At 37.3% G+C, this 13,273-nt stretch overlaps 1 protein-coding gene and 1 pseudogene across 1 annotated transcript; one reads left to right on the forward strand and one right to left on the reverse strand.

Annotated features, from left to right (window-relative positions):
• The first annotated feature begins 2,421 nt into the window (after positions 1–2,421).
• LOC145606399 (small nucleolar RNA R71) lies at positions 2,422–2,520 on the forward strand (annotated as a pseudogene).
• Positions 2,521–7,034: 4,514 nt separating this feature from the next.
• On the reverse strand, positions 7,035–13,071 carry LOC145604139 (uncharacterized). Its single transcript, XM_081660090.1, has 10 exons — positions 13,056–13,071; positions 12,373–12,598; positions 11,182–11,235; positions 10,880–11,055; positions 10,172–10,239; positions 9,975–10,076; positions 9,740–9,895; positions 9,147–9,266; positions 7,644–7,764; positions 7,035–7,563 (listed from the first exon to the last, which is right to left on the reverse strand). The coding sequence occupies exons 1-10, from the start codon at positions 13,069–13,071 to the stop codon at positions 7,448–7,450; spliced, it is 1,155 nt and encodes a 384-aa protein (XP_081516216.1). The 3' UTR covers positions 7,035–7,447.
• Positions 13,072–13,273: the final 202 nt, after the last annotated feature.

Consider the following 13,273-nt stretch of genomic DNA (forward strand, 5'->3'; position numbering starts at 1 on the left):
GTTATGTGGTGTTGGCACAAAGCGGGGCTTATACCTTTAAGGTCATCAATTGTGTACCCCAAAGCACCTTGGTGTTTTCTCAAAACACCACATAACGCTTGAGCTTGGCTCTCGCTCAAGGATGCACTAACTATCACGGGGTAAGTGGAATGAGGGCCCAAGAATTCATACCTAAGGTGTGATGTTAGAGGTTTGAGCTCCACCATAGGCACACCATTACCTTCTTGTGATGTGGCCACTTGCAAAGCTTCATGGCTTGAGATTTCCAAACATGTTTGCTCATCCACGTCCTCCACACTTCCATCAAGTAACTCCTCATAGAAAGTCATCTCCTTGCATGAAGCACCTACCTTGTCTTTGTTCAACAAAATATTCTCAAGAGCATCGTTAGAAGTGAGCAAGTGCTCATGCATGGAAGACACAACAATATCAAATGAATCAATCATCATACAATTTTCCAAAGAAGAACATGGATACTTCATGCTCTCATTCAAATCAAATTCTATAACCTCTTCTCCTACCTTAAGGGAGATCTTAGCACTCCTCACATCAATCATGGCTCCCGAGGTAGTAATAAAGGGTCTACCTAAAATGATAGGAATGGTGGCATCCTCATCCATTTCAAGAACAACAAAATCCACGGGAAACACAAATTTCCCCACCCTCAAAGGGACATCTTCTACCTTACCTTTTGGAAATTTGATAGACCTATCCGCTAATTGCAAGGTAATGTTAGAAGGTAAGAGTTCCCCTAGCTCAAGTCTTTGATAAACCGAATATGGCATTAGGCTCATACTAGCTCCCAAGTCACATAAGGCATTATCAATTTGCATCTTGTTAATGGTACAAGGGATGGAGAAGTTTCCGGGGTCCTTCAACTTGGGTGGCATTTTGTTCATGATGATAGCACTACAATTTTCGGTCAAATTGATGGTCTCCACAACATCACAAGTTCTTCTCCCACTCAAAATGTCTTTGAGGAATTTGGCATAGTTTGGCATTTGGTTGATCACATCGGTAAAAGGTAGAGAAAGGTGGAGTTGTTTTAGCATCTCAATGAATCTCCCAAATTGTTCATCCAATTTGTGTCTCATGAATTTTTGTGGGTAGGGGAGTTTGGGTCTCACAATCTCTTTCTCTACTCTCACCTCTCTAGGTGTCTCAACCACTACCTCATCCAATGATGCCCTATTCCCCTCATCCTCAACCAAAACCTCCCTAGGAATCTCCTTATCTACACCCTTCCTAGGCAATATCTCCTCAAGAACCTTTCCACTCCTAGTAACAATAGCATTCACGGGTTTCTTGGGGTCAAGACCTTGGGAAGGTAAAGAAGAAGGGCTTGCATGATCTTTCAAGGCATTAGCAAGTTGAGAGATTTGGTTTTCAAGCATTTTATTGTGGGTCATCATTTCATTGAATTTTTTATCGCTCACGGCCATGTATGTGTTCAACAACTTGGTTTGATTCTCAATTATCTCCTCCAAATTAGTCCTAGGTGAAGAAGGTTGAGAATATGAACTTTCATCTTGAGTTTTTGGAACAAACCCGGGTGGGGGACCTCTTTGAGAATTATTTTGAAAATTACCCCGTCCTTGATTGTTCCAATTACTCCTATTTTGACTTTGGCCATAGCCTTGATTATGGTTTCCACCACCTTGATTATGGTTACCACTACCTTGGTTATGATTTCCATAACCTTGGTTTTGGTTACCATAACTTTGGCCTTGATTACCATAATTTTGGCCTTGATTTTGGCCACTATAACCTTGATTATTATAGCCACCACGAGAACCTTGGTTCCCTTGGTTTCTATAACCACCACCTTGATTATAGTTGTCAAAATTTCCTTGGCCTTGGAAGTTCCTATTCCATTGACCCCTTTGATTATCAAACCGTTGACCATTATTATTCGACACATAATTCACATGTTCACTCTCATGGTTATCAAACTCATCAACACATTCATTAGGACAAGCACTAGAGTCATGATCATACGATCCACATGCATCACAAAACAAGCAACCCATAGGCATATTATGTGAAGAGGGAGGGGGTTGAGAGTTAGAAGGAGTACCTCTCCCCTTAAATTGGGAGGGAAGATTCGAAGCTTGAGAAGGGGAAGAAGTGCTCTCCAACTTAGCTTTGATTGCGGTGACCTCCTTTCCTAAGTTTGTCATTTGGGAGGAAAGGTTGTTGATTGCATTTAGATGGTCCACCGAGTACAATGAAGATTGCTTGCTTGAAGAATCCCTCTCCCCATCTTTCCAATCCCTATAGTATGTCTCCACGTCCTCAATGATGTCCACAACTTCTTCTTAGGTTTTTTTCATGATAGGGCCCCCGGCCCCTCCATCGAGGCATGACTTGCCTTGGGGACTTAAACCGCCATAGAAGATTTGGATCACTTGGTATGTGGGGATTCTGTGGTGAGGGCACTCCCTTTGATACTCTTTGAATCTCTCCCATGCTTCGTAAAGGCTTTCACTTGGCCTTTGCTTGAACCCTTGGATCAAGGCTCTTGCCTCCGCCGTCTTCTTTTGGGGGTAGAAGCGGGACAAGAAAGCCTTTGTGACATCGTCCCAAGTTCTCAAGGAGTTGGGCTTCACCTCTTTGTCTAGCCACTCCAAAGATCTTCCTATTAGAGAGAAAGGGAACAACCTGAGGCGGATGAATTCTTGAGAAACCCCATTGACTTTGATGGTGTTGCAATATTTTTCAAACTCCTTTAGATGGTTCAATGGGCTCTCATTCTTAGCCCCACTATATTGCCTTCTCTCAATCAAGGTGATCATTGCCGGCCGGATTTCGAAGTCATTTGCCGGTGTAGTAGGTGGAGCTATTCCGCTCTCAAACCTATATGCCCCGGGCACTCCAAGCTCCTTCAAGGCCACTCTAGGATTTTCACCCATGCCTTGCTCTTCTTGAATTTCTTCTTCACTTGAAGAGCTATAACCCAAGGATCTATTAGCCACTCTTCTTTTTGAAAGAGTTCTCTCAATTTCCGGATCAAGGGGAACAAAGGAACGATCACGGGTTCTATGCATGCAAAACTCAAAGAAAAATATTAGTAGCACGGCTACAAGTGTAGCCTAAAGAAACAAAATCTTTTTGTATTTTTTTTATAAAATGAAGTAGACTCAACAACAAAAGCTAAGCACCAATAGCATTCCTCGGCAACGGCGCCATTTTGACAAGAGGAAAATGCATGTTGTTATCTACCCTTTCCCCAAGCCAAACTAAATTTGTAAACACCTAACCAACCTTATATGAATATAGGGCAAGTTAAGGGTTGATCCCAAGGGAATGCAATGATGAAAACTAAAGTCTAAGTCAAGCTACCTCGGAGTCGAAAATGAGATTATGGTTGGTGCTAAAATGAACTAGATCAAATTCAACAAATAATCAAGGGTCTAAACACTAGGGATATGGGTTCCACATGCAAGATCAATGATAATGCTAGATTAAAGCTCAATCAATTAATTCAAGTATTGCAATGGACAAACAATAGTAGCAATCAAGAGAGTTCAAATGCTATCTCCTATAGGCCAATCTAGTGGTCACTATGAAAGGCAAACCAAGAAGAATCACAAGCAAGCTCAATCAATTAGAGCAACCTTTAAATCAATTGGTCATGTCATTAAGAGTTGCAATGCAATCTAGATTAATCTTATAGGGTGATCAATCCTAATCTAATCAATTTCATGCAAAACTATGTCAACCAATTTAATTGCAACAAATCAACCAATCAAAGAGCATCAACTAGCATTTCCATTAATCAAACATGCTTCCCCCTTTCCCTAGCAACTAATCTACTCACTAATCATGGTGAGATTCAAAACCAAATAACTAGATATTGTATTGAGCATCATTCTATATCAAAATCTAATAGAAATCAAAGTATTCAATATTATCAAACTAGCAAGTAAGTAAGAGATGAAAAAAGGAAGAGATTCTCACTAATATTGATGATTGAAAATGAAGAAATCCAAACTTAATTGATCAAATGTTGAGTTACAAATCCAAAACCAAGAATTCCTCTCTAACTTCTCTCTAACTTCTCTCTCTAAAACTAAGCTAATGAAATATTATCAAAAAGTTGGATTCAAGTTGGAAATACAATTCTATTTATAAGCTAAGAAGAAATCGGCAGCTCCCGCGCCCTCTCCCGATAGACCCGCGCCCGCGGAAAAATGGGTACGGAACCCTCCGTGGGCTGTCTGGGCAGCACCCGCGCCCGCGGCATCAGGGGCCCGCGCCCGCGGCAAGATCCCCTGCTCCCAAAGGCTGATCAGGGGGCCGCGGTCTCTCTGAGTGGAGAGGCCTCTCCATTTTGCCCGCGCCCGCGGGAAGCCCTCGGGGCAACCGCGGCTAGTTCCTGCCAACTTTTGGCAGTTTTGAGCATCATAGGCCCGCGCCCGCGGCCTGGTGGAATGCCATGGAGACCTCTCTGAGGCCTCTCCAAGGCCTCTCTAAGCCCTCTCTAGCCAAATGCTTCTTCCTTGCTTGATCATTGAGGTCCCGAATTGTATCCTTTGCCAAGGTGAATCTCACAATACCTACACAAGTAAACAAAGGAAGGAAATAAAAGGGAAAAAGAGCAAAATAAAGGAAAACACGATAAAAACACGAGAATCATAAAGAAAAGAGGAAAAAGGAGAAACTAAAGGAAAAAGGACCAAAACTAAGAGAAGAAAGCAACAAAAAGGGAGAGAAATAACCTAAAAGACTACCCTATGAGTGCCATAAATGACACTCATCACATACGTATCGAAATCGGCAATAATTACAGGAATGATGGAGAAGGAGAGTATTTGAAGAGCATGAAACATCTCAGCAAGGTTGAAATATGTTTTTATTTAGAAAATGATGATGAGTGTGAAAGTGTGATGGAAAAGCTAGAGCCATCTTCAAATATCAAGGAATTTGTCTTGTTACGATACAAGGGTATGAAAATTCCAAGGTGGGGTACAGCAGAGGATGATTGGGCAGTTTCTTTCCAACATCTTGTCAACATTAAGATTAAGTCTGGTAGAAAGTTGGAGCAACTACCATTGTTGAGTAAACTGCGCTATCTAAAATCACTGTCATTTTTGGGCTTGGAAAAGTTGGAATATATGGAAAATAGAAGCAACAACACGAGCAATGACGGAGAAGAATTGACCACATTCTTTCACTCCCTTGAATCTCTAGAGATTCAATGTCTTGGAAGTTTGAAAGGATGGTGTAGGGGGGCGGAGTACATGGTTGAAAAGGATGGTGATCACATCTTGAGGAGTAGATTGGCATTTCCCCATCTCTCAACATTGAAGATCATTGATTGTGATAACTTGACTTCATTTCCTTCATGTCCAAGCCTTAAACATTTGAACTTCTCTTAGAGGGACAATAAGGTACGAGTTAACATCAATGAGGTTGACTGTGATGGAAATTCACAAGGTAAAGTCAGATTGGAGGTGGAAATCAACGACATGGAGTTAACATCACTCTGTCTTACTTCCCTCTGCGTTACTTCCAATGAGAACGCAGAGAGGTTGTCAAAATTTGGGCAAGTACTCTAGAGCCGAGCTTCTTCCCTACAAAGCTTTCAAAACATCAGAAATCTGACCTTACCTGCATGCGAAGCCATTAAATCACTTCCTGAATCAATTGATGAGGACTCCTCATCCATGTTTCAGGCATTAACGCTCCAAGATACAAAACATCCCAAATATTGATTTGGCTGAAGTCTTCGACTGATTAGGTAGGCTCTCTCTGTCTCTCTTTACATTATCCAAATTTGATTTAACATAGTAGTTACTTTCTGTTTTCTGTTTAGTATTAGATTTTGCTAAAGTGCTTGTTTAATATTGCAAAATATGGGTAAACATTCAGAATAATTAAGCTGATGAGCATATGATAAGTTTTTCTTTCATGACCTTTGATTTTCCATCAAGTCAGCAACTTATTACAATTGTCTGGTTATTTTTGCGTTTCTTCTTGAATTTGTTAGTAGTGTAAGGTAGTATACTAGTTTGTGGGTTGGCACTATGAATTGAGTTCTGATTTATTTCCCATCTCAATTTGCATTTTTTTTTTTTTTGGCAGTAAATTTCAAGTTGCCAGGTATCAATACATCAGTACCTAACTACCTACTGCCTTGAAGTTTTATCTTGTTGCTGCAAATGTTGCTGCCTAAAAGTCTCTACTGTATTTTGCTCCCAAGATTTTGCATTTGTATAATGTGCTGAACAGCTGAACTATGGAAAATTTGGTGCATTTCCTCTTTTTATGCCCTCGGATTGAACTGATGTATACAGTTTTAAAGTTCAAAGATAGCAAACGGTGATCAAAATGCAAATGAAATTGAATCGTCAACCTTCACTGGCTCACTTTTTGTGTTTAGTATTTTCTTGGTTTTAGTTTCTTGTAATTTGTTGAAGCTCAATCTCCCCCTCCATTGAGATTGTGGTTTCAATCTGACTAACATAATTTGCTGGTTTTGAATTTGTATGAAGTTTTAAGCAACGTATAATTTCATTAGTCATTTGGCTGACACTTATTCTTGTTATCTAATGCTAAACAAATATTCATTGCCTTTGTTTTAAACACAAAAGCATAAGCAGCTCACACCTTTTAAACATCTCCTACCTTTTTTTTAATACTACATATATTATTTGAATGATGCACCCACCAAAAGTTTGGTCATTTGGATGGCTATGATAGGTGGTTATGGCTTGTCTGGGCAAGTAGAACAGTTAGAGCTGTTTGATGAGATAATTAGTAGTGGCGTACGACCTGATGGAACAGTTTTCGTGATTGTTTTCTCTAAGTGTAGTCATGCAGGCCTAACTGTTTACAGTTTTGGCATATAAGTAATGGAATATAACTAATTGCTACACAATCCAATTGGTCCACTATACTACAACAATGAAAAGTTTTCTAAGCATTAGGCTTCTGTGTTCTATGATGCTTGCTTGTGCACTTCTGCAGTACCCCAAGGCGGCAAACTATTTACATTTTAACATACTTTATATCTACCAACACACAGTAAACAGAGAGAAAATTGAATTGGCCTCTTAATTAACTTTGAACAGATGGGGTAATTTTATACTCGTTTTGACTCCTACAATGTGAAATGTTGATTAATAATGAAAAAAACTGTAATACCTAGCTAAATTTTCTGCATAATGTTGGAGGGTTATACAAATCAAATGAACTAATGTTGGAAGGTTATACAAATAAAATGAACAAAATAATACGGAACATGAAGTACAAAGTAAGAGCCTCTTGAACACCCTATAAGTTGGTTTTAGCTTCTGCTCCAATGATCAGATCCACTGTTAATATGTACTATCAACAATCCTTTTCTTGATTCTCGATTAAGCTCTCTTCTTGTGTTCACTGTTTTGTCATGTAACTAATTTCATCATATTTGTACTTATCATCAGAAAAATTGATCAATCAATCAGAGCTGCTTGACAAGCCCACCAACAGTGATAACGGAATGAGTCCCAAACATGCACATATCTTCCAAAAATGGAATCGTTTTCCACACTCTCAAAGCCATAGGTGTTGGGTTTTCTGCACAAGTGGACCAAATTAAAAAGTGATATCCAATATCCATGTTGTGAAACCGGTAATTTGATAATACTATACCTTACCTTTACTGAATTTATCATTCTGTGTGCAAATAGCAGCATAATGAGTATCAGCCAAGTCAAGAAGGGCCAACTGGCATTCCCCAGTTTGAAACTGAGATGATTCAACAGCAATATCAGATTCCTGGTATCACCATGAGGTGGAAGTGACCAAACATGTTAAAATTTTTAGATAGGTAAGCTGCAAACACTCGTACAATTTTAGCTTCAAAAAATCAGCAATATGTTAACATATTGAAATGGTAGCATTTTTTTTGTAGTACACAATAATGAAAAAAGCATCTAATAATCTATCCAGATCAAAATCAAGTTAGAACAGGATATCGCAAAACACGTCTGATTGAAGATTGAGCATTAATGCCAAAAAATTAAGAAAAGCTTATCAAAACAAGCCTAACAACATATTAATATACTACTGCATTCCAGGATATTAATCTCAAATTGAAGGTTCTTAAAAATACAATGAAAGGTAGAAATTCAGAATCACAGATTGCCAAAAGGGGCAGATGAAAATCCTGCCTCACTTGAAAATCAGACCAACTAAACTACACCAAACCCGGAACACATGATTCTGCTCCAGTCCTCAGCTCTAACTTTTGGCAAACTACAAAAATGATTTGCTGTAGAGCAAAGCAGCGAAACACAGAGACTGAACTAATGGAACAAGTTTCTATTGACTTCTTTTTTTGGTCAAGTTTATTAACTTGGTTAGCTGACCAATTTCTACAGTGACTATCAGTGACTATCTGTATCTGCCATCCCCTCTTAGAACAAAGCCCTAGTCAAATTTAAAGGGTTTACATTTAGCTTAAGTTTAATGGACGTTGGTTTTATACATTTATTTCTTTTCCTAGCTAGGTACTTTCTGGAATTTAGAATTCCAAGTGTTTTAAAGTTACCCACCCCTTATTTGTCGACCTACTTTCCTTCTACCCAATTGTCTGCTTTTTTTATTTGTAAGATCATTTGGTGATCAAAATAACTACACAATTTTGATCACATATATATATAGATGTACTAAATAATTTAAAATCATGTGAGATTTTATTATAAGCTTTTTACGTAATTTACATATATGTGATTAAGATTTTAAGATAACATAGGACAAACTATGCATTGGAGTCTGTGAAAAAGATATGTTGTGATGGATTGAGAACAAACAATGCTCTTCCTAGATGTTTTTAATCTAGTTGTAATAAAAAAGCTCTTCTGTTCTTGTTAAAAAAGAGAACATATGTGGTATATTCAAAAGGCACTATAGTGGTAGGATTTTGCAAAAGATGATAATTTGAAGGAACCATAAAATCAGCAATCCGAGTCTGGACTAAAATTACTGGAAAATTCTAGTCCAGATTGGTTTTAAACAGATTAACACCCCATTGATTCTTAAAATCTTATTAAGCCACAAACCTTCATTTTTCAGTCATATAATAACATCTAGCTACAAGATCTATTTGAAAGGGCATCAACTTCGTCAAAAAGGACATAGAACATTCGAAGGAATACCTCAAGAGCAGCAGTTTTTGAAATATTAGACTTATTTTTTGAAGAAGCTTTGAAGTGAATCCTGAATGTCTTAAATGGAGTAGCCGAAAAGCCCCTTCCTATTGCTTTTACATAAGCTTCCTGAAAGTTTTAATTACACGTGTAAGGTGAGATATTAGCATCAAATATATTAACTGTCAACTACAATTTCAAAGCCAAAGAAATATACTAAATAGAAAGGGCCAATTCATGAGATTTAAGAGCTTATGGACTGTCACTCCTGTCTACATACATAGATTGAGTGTAATTTAATTAATGCTTTTCATTCTTCCCCTTAACATTGCAGACATTTACCAATTTTACCTTCACATGCCTGGGTTAATGACAAGAAATGGATGGTTCCCTTTTCTAAGCAATATAGGTATCAAACACTTTTTAGGAACTCTCATATACTTTTTCACAATCTTGAAAGGTAAAATTGAGGAGAAGTAAAGCAGTTTTACATTTATAAATCTGTATTTCTTATCGCCTGAAATTTTCAATATGAACAGTTTTTCACACACATGTCACACTTGTACGTGAAGTCTTATGATATAAACCATATTAGTTATTACCTTGAGTGTCCATAATTTTATAAATTCCTGGCGTTGTAATTCTGGTTCTGAAATATTGGCCAAGTGATCGACTTCACAGGGAGAGAAGAAGCGACAAGCAAATGATATGACATCATTTTTTGTTTTTCTACTCTTATTTTCAACATCAATTCCAATCTAAATGGCACAGAGAAACAAATCAAAAGTTTGCATCAAGCAGTCATAAGCTAAAAAGGCAGAAAAAAGTATATCTCACAGGACAATAAGTTGTAATTCCACAAGCAATCAAGGATGAGGTGTGTGACAAATTAAAATGCAATGGTGGCCAGCTTATATCAGGTACATCTTGCCGATCAACCTACAAAATGTAGAGCAACCATAATAAGAGAAGATAGACATATGACTAACCAGAGTAATGAAATCAACAGTTAAATAAGGGAAGTCGACAATAACCTCGGGTTTTCCATAGGTGTTTTTCTTAAACTTCAAAGATCTTGGGTCAACAAAAGAATTTGTCTGATCTACCATAAAATGCAATCAGAAAATCAGTAATTCATGATTTAAGGGTGACATTTCTGTTATAAATAAACAGATGAAATAAAAATTGTGAAGTCTACCGCTTGCAATGTTAAGAGTCCTAGCTTAATAGGTCAAGGGTACAAGCCCAGAACCTCTTTTATTGTGGTTCAGCAATATGGAGCTTATCATGGTATCCATAATTCCATATGCTACAATAGCATCAAATGAAAGAACACACTCTAGAAGCCTCCATAACCATGCTCAAATTAAAGAGTCAGCTAGTTATTCCAGACTTTGAAAGATACACAAACATGTAGCACATCAACACAACCGAATATGCCAATGAAGCATTAGGTGTATATTAATCAAGCATGAAAGTTTGTACATTTATCAGTAGCTACCAAACATTAAAAAAAATTTAAAAATAAAATAATAAAACTCATAATCTAAACAATTGATGAAATTCGGTTGCTTAGAGATGCCCGATGAACAAAATATTTCTAGAAGGCATTGCAAGCTAAAAGGTCACCCAATCACTGGAAACTCAAAAACCCTTAAAATTACCACAACATACCCTATGACAAATTAAATTTAAACAAACATTTAAAAAAAAATCCAAAACAATTAGAGATGAGTACTGACATCTAGCAATGGTAGTACGAACTAGAGCACGAGCTAAGATGGCTTTCTTCCTGACCTCATCTTCCGGGAAGCTAAGAACACTTTTTTTCTCAGAAGGGGAAAGGATATCCAAATATTGCTTCAAGAGTGATGAGCTCTTTATTTCATCAGGAATGACATACCATAAGTGAGTTTCCCTGCCACGGAAACATCAAATTTCTATTGATTACGACATTAAAGTGAACAAGCCAAGCAAGAAATTGAAAAAATTAATCTAAATCCATTCTAATCAAAGTTGGAGGATAAAGGTAGAACATATGTACCCTCGAGGTGGGAGAGGAAGAGGATGCAGCGGCTGACAGGAGAGAGAAAATTGTCTGTTGAAGCAGCGCATGTTAGTTCATTATAGTTATGGATTGATTGTTGTCGTGAACTAGTAAATTTTAGGAAGCACCTGCAGACAAAGCACAAACAATTGAAAACTAAGATGGAAAACCTCTCATATTCCCATGATATATACAATATACAAATCAAAAAAGCCGGGTGCAACCCAAAAAGAAAGAAGAAAATGGTAGGAAGGAGGAGCAATCGAAAGGCCAAAAGGAGTTGCACGGTAAGAATCTCAAATGAATCTGTGCCATGATTTACGGCACCAAGGAGTTTGAAAACTGAATGAACAATAGAACTAACAAAAACAGGCAAGAAAGAAAACTGAATGACAAAGAAGAGGATGAGGCAATGCTCAACAGGTGCAAACAATGAATTTTTATCCGATAATTAGATAGGGACTTCTGCCCAGACAAGCAAAAGGCAAGTTTTTAAGTTTACATCTAGCGATTATAACAATGGATACAGATCAAGAGAAACAGGAAAAAAAATATAGTAAATAATGAGAAATCGGTATCAAGATAGCTTTATAGCTAAAAATAATCGCAACATGAATTCGATGCTTGGGCGTAATAAGAACTGACTGCCCAGATTTGATAAGCCAAACATGGGGAATTATATGCAAATGTCATTTGTTAGAGCTTATGTATAGGATTCTTAATTCAACTCAAATTATACAACCTAATTCCCAAAACTCCATTAATCTTTCAAACCCTAATCAATTATAGTGAGGGTTCGGCAAACGTTTCGTCACAATTGGAGAACATAACCCCAGGTAAATTTCAACAGACATTCAAAATCAACAATAATAAACACCCATTACACAAAATCATGCATTCAAACTTGGATCCACTTTACCCACAAAATAAAAAAAAAAATCAATTTCATAGCTTTGTCCAAACATTAATAAAATTAAAGGGTTCAGCAGCACAATATCAACCAAATTTGACTCAAATTCTTCCCACTTAAGAAAATCATTAACAAAAATTTAACCTTTAGAAGAAATAAATTATAACCAATAGTTTAATAATCGATCCACAATAGAAGAACCATAAAATATATTAAATTAACGATTAACCCTAGAATGTGAAATTGAAATTCGAAGAAGAGAAAAAACACATCTTTACCTCAGAAGCTGCTTCAATGGAGGAGAGAGAAAGCTGAGAAGCTGCTTCAACAGTATGGTAGATTCAACTTTGAAGAACAAAATGAAGAGAAACGTTCGTTTGTTCGTTGTTCGTTGTTCGTTGTTCCTGTGTTTTGTGTGTTCTAGCGGCTGCTCAACAAACTTGCTAACAGGCTGGTTTACACAAAAAGGCAGCCCAAGTTGAAGTGTCCGCACGGATATTTGAGCTCACACTTATTTTTCTTTTTCGCATTCGCACCGTTTGGTCTAATATACTTTCTCGTTTCTGTTTAGTTGTTACACTTTTTTATTTGGAATTTTTAAATTAATTGCAACATTTTTCATTTTTGACATTTATTTCATTCTATCTCTCTCCTACCCACATGAGTCGATCTTATATTTCTCTCTATCTCTCTCCTCTTAAAAAACTATCTAGGAGACCGTGAAAATATAAGTGTAGCAACTGAAAAAACGGAGGTATTAAATTGTTTTGGAAAAAACGTGAAAATATAAGACCCAACCTCGTCATAAACCGATCCAACCCCAACCCGCAGTGAAAAACAACCCCAATCCCGTAAAACACTAGCCACCCGTGAAAAAACCAAAAACTACCCAATCTAAACTAGAACAACCCAAAACAAAAAACAAAAAAAAAAAAAAAAAAAAAAAAAAAAAAAAACAAACCAGAAACCACCGCCATAGAAACACCTTGTCACCAACCCAAAAACTTTTCAAAATTAAATTGATATGGAAACATACCTTTTCAAGACTAATTCAATTGTGGAATATTTATGGTCAAAATTGACATTGAAAGCTTCAAACTTGAGTTAAAAGAAGAAGGCAACGCCGGCGTTGAAGTAGGATGCAGCAGCGAGCGACGTTAATGAGGAGGAGTTAGTGGC

The sequence above is a fragment of the Chenopodium album genome, chromosome 22 (genome assembly GCF_948465745.1).
Source record: "Chenopodium album chromosome 22, dcCheAlbu1.1, whole genome shotgun sequence".
Classification (NCBI taxonomy): Eukaryota; Viridiplantae; Streptophyta; class Magnoliopsida; order Caryophyllales; family Amaranthaceae; genus Chenopodium; species Chenopodium album.

What these genes read in the sequence shown, in the direction of transcription:
- LOC145604139 (XM_081660090.1), bottom strand. An exon ending in CCATTGAAGCAGCTTCTGAG is followed by an intron (nt 11,236 to 12,372) that starts GTAAAGATGTGT and finishes CTGCTTCAACAG; the next exon opens with ACAATTTTCTCTCTCCTGTC. An exon ending in TCGTACTACCATTGCTAGAT is followed by an intron (nt 10,240 to 10,879) that starts GTCAGTACTCAT and finishes ATTTTATGGTAG; the next exon opens with ATCAGACAAATTCTTTTGTT.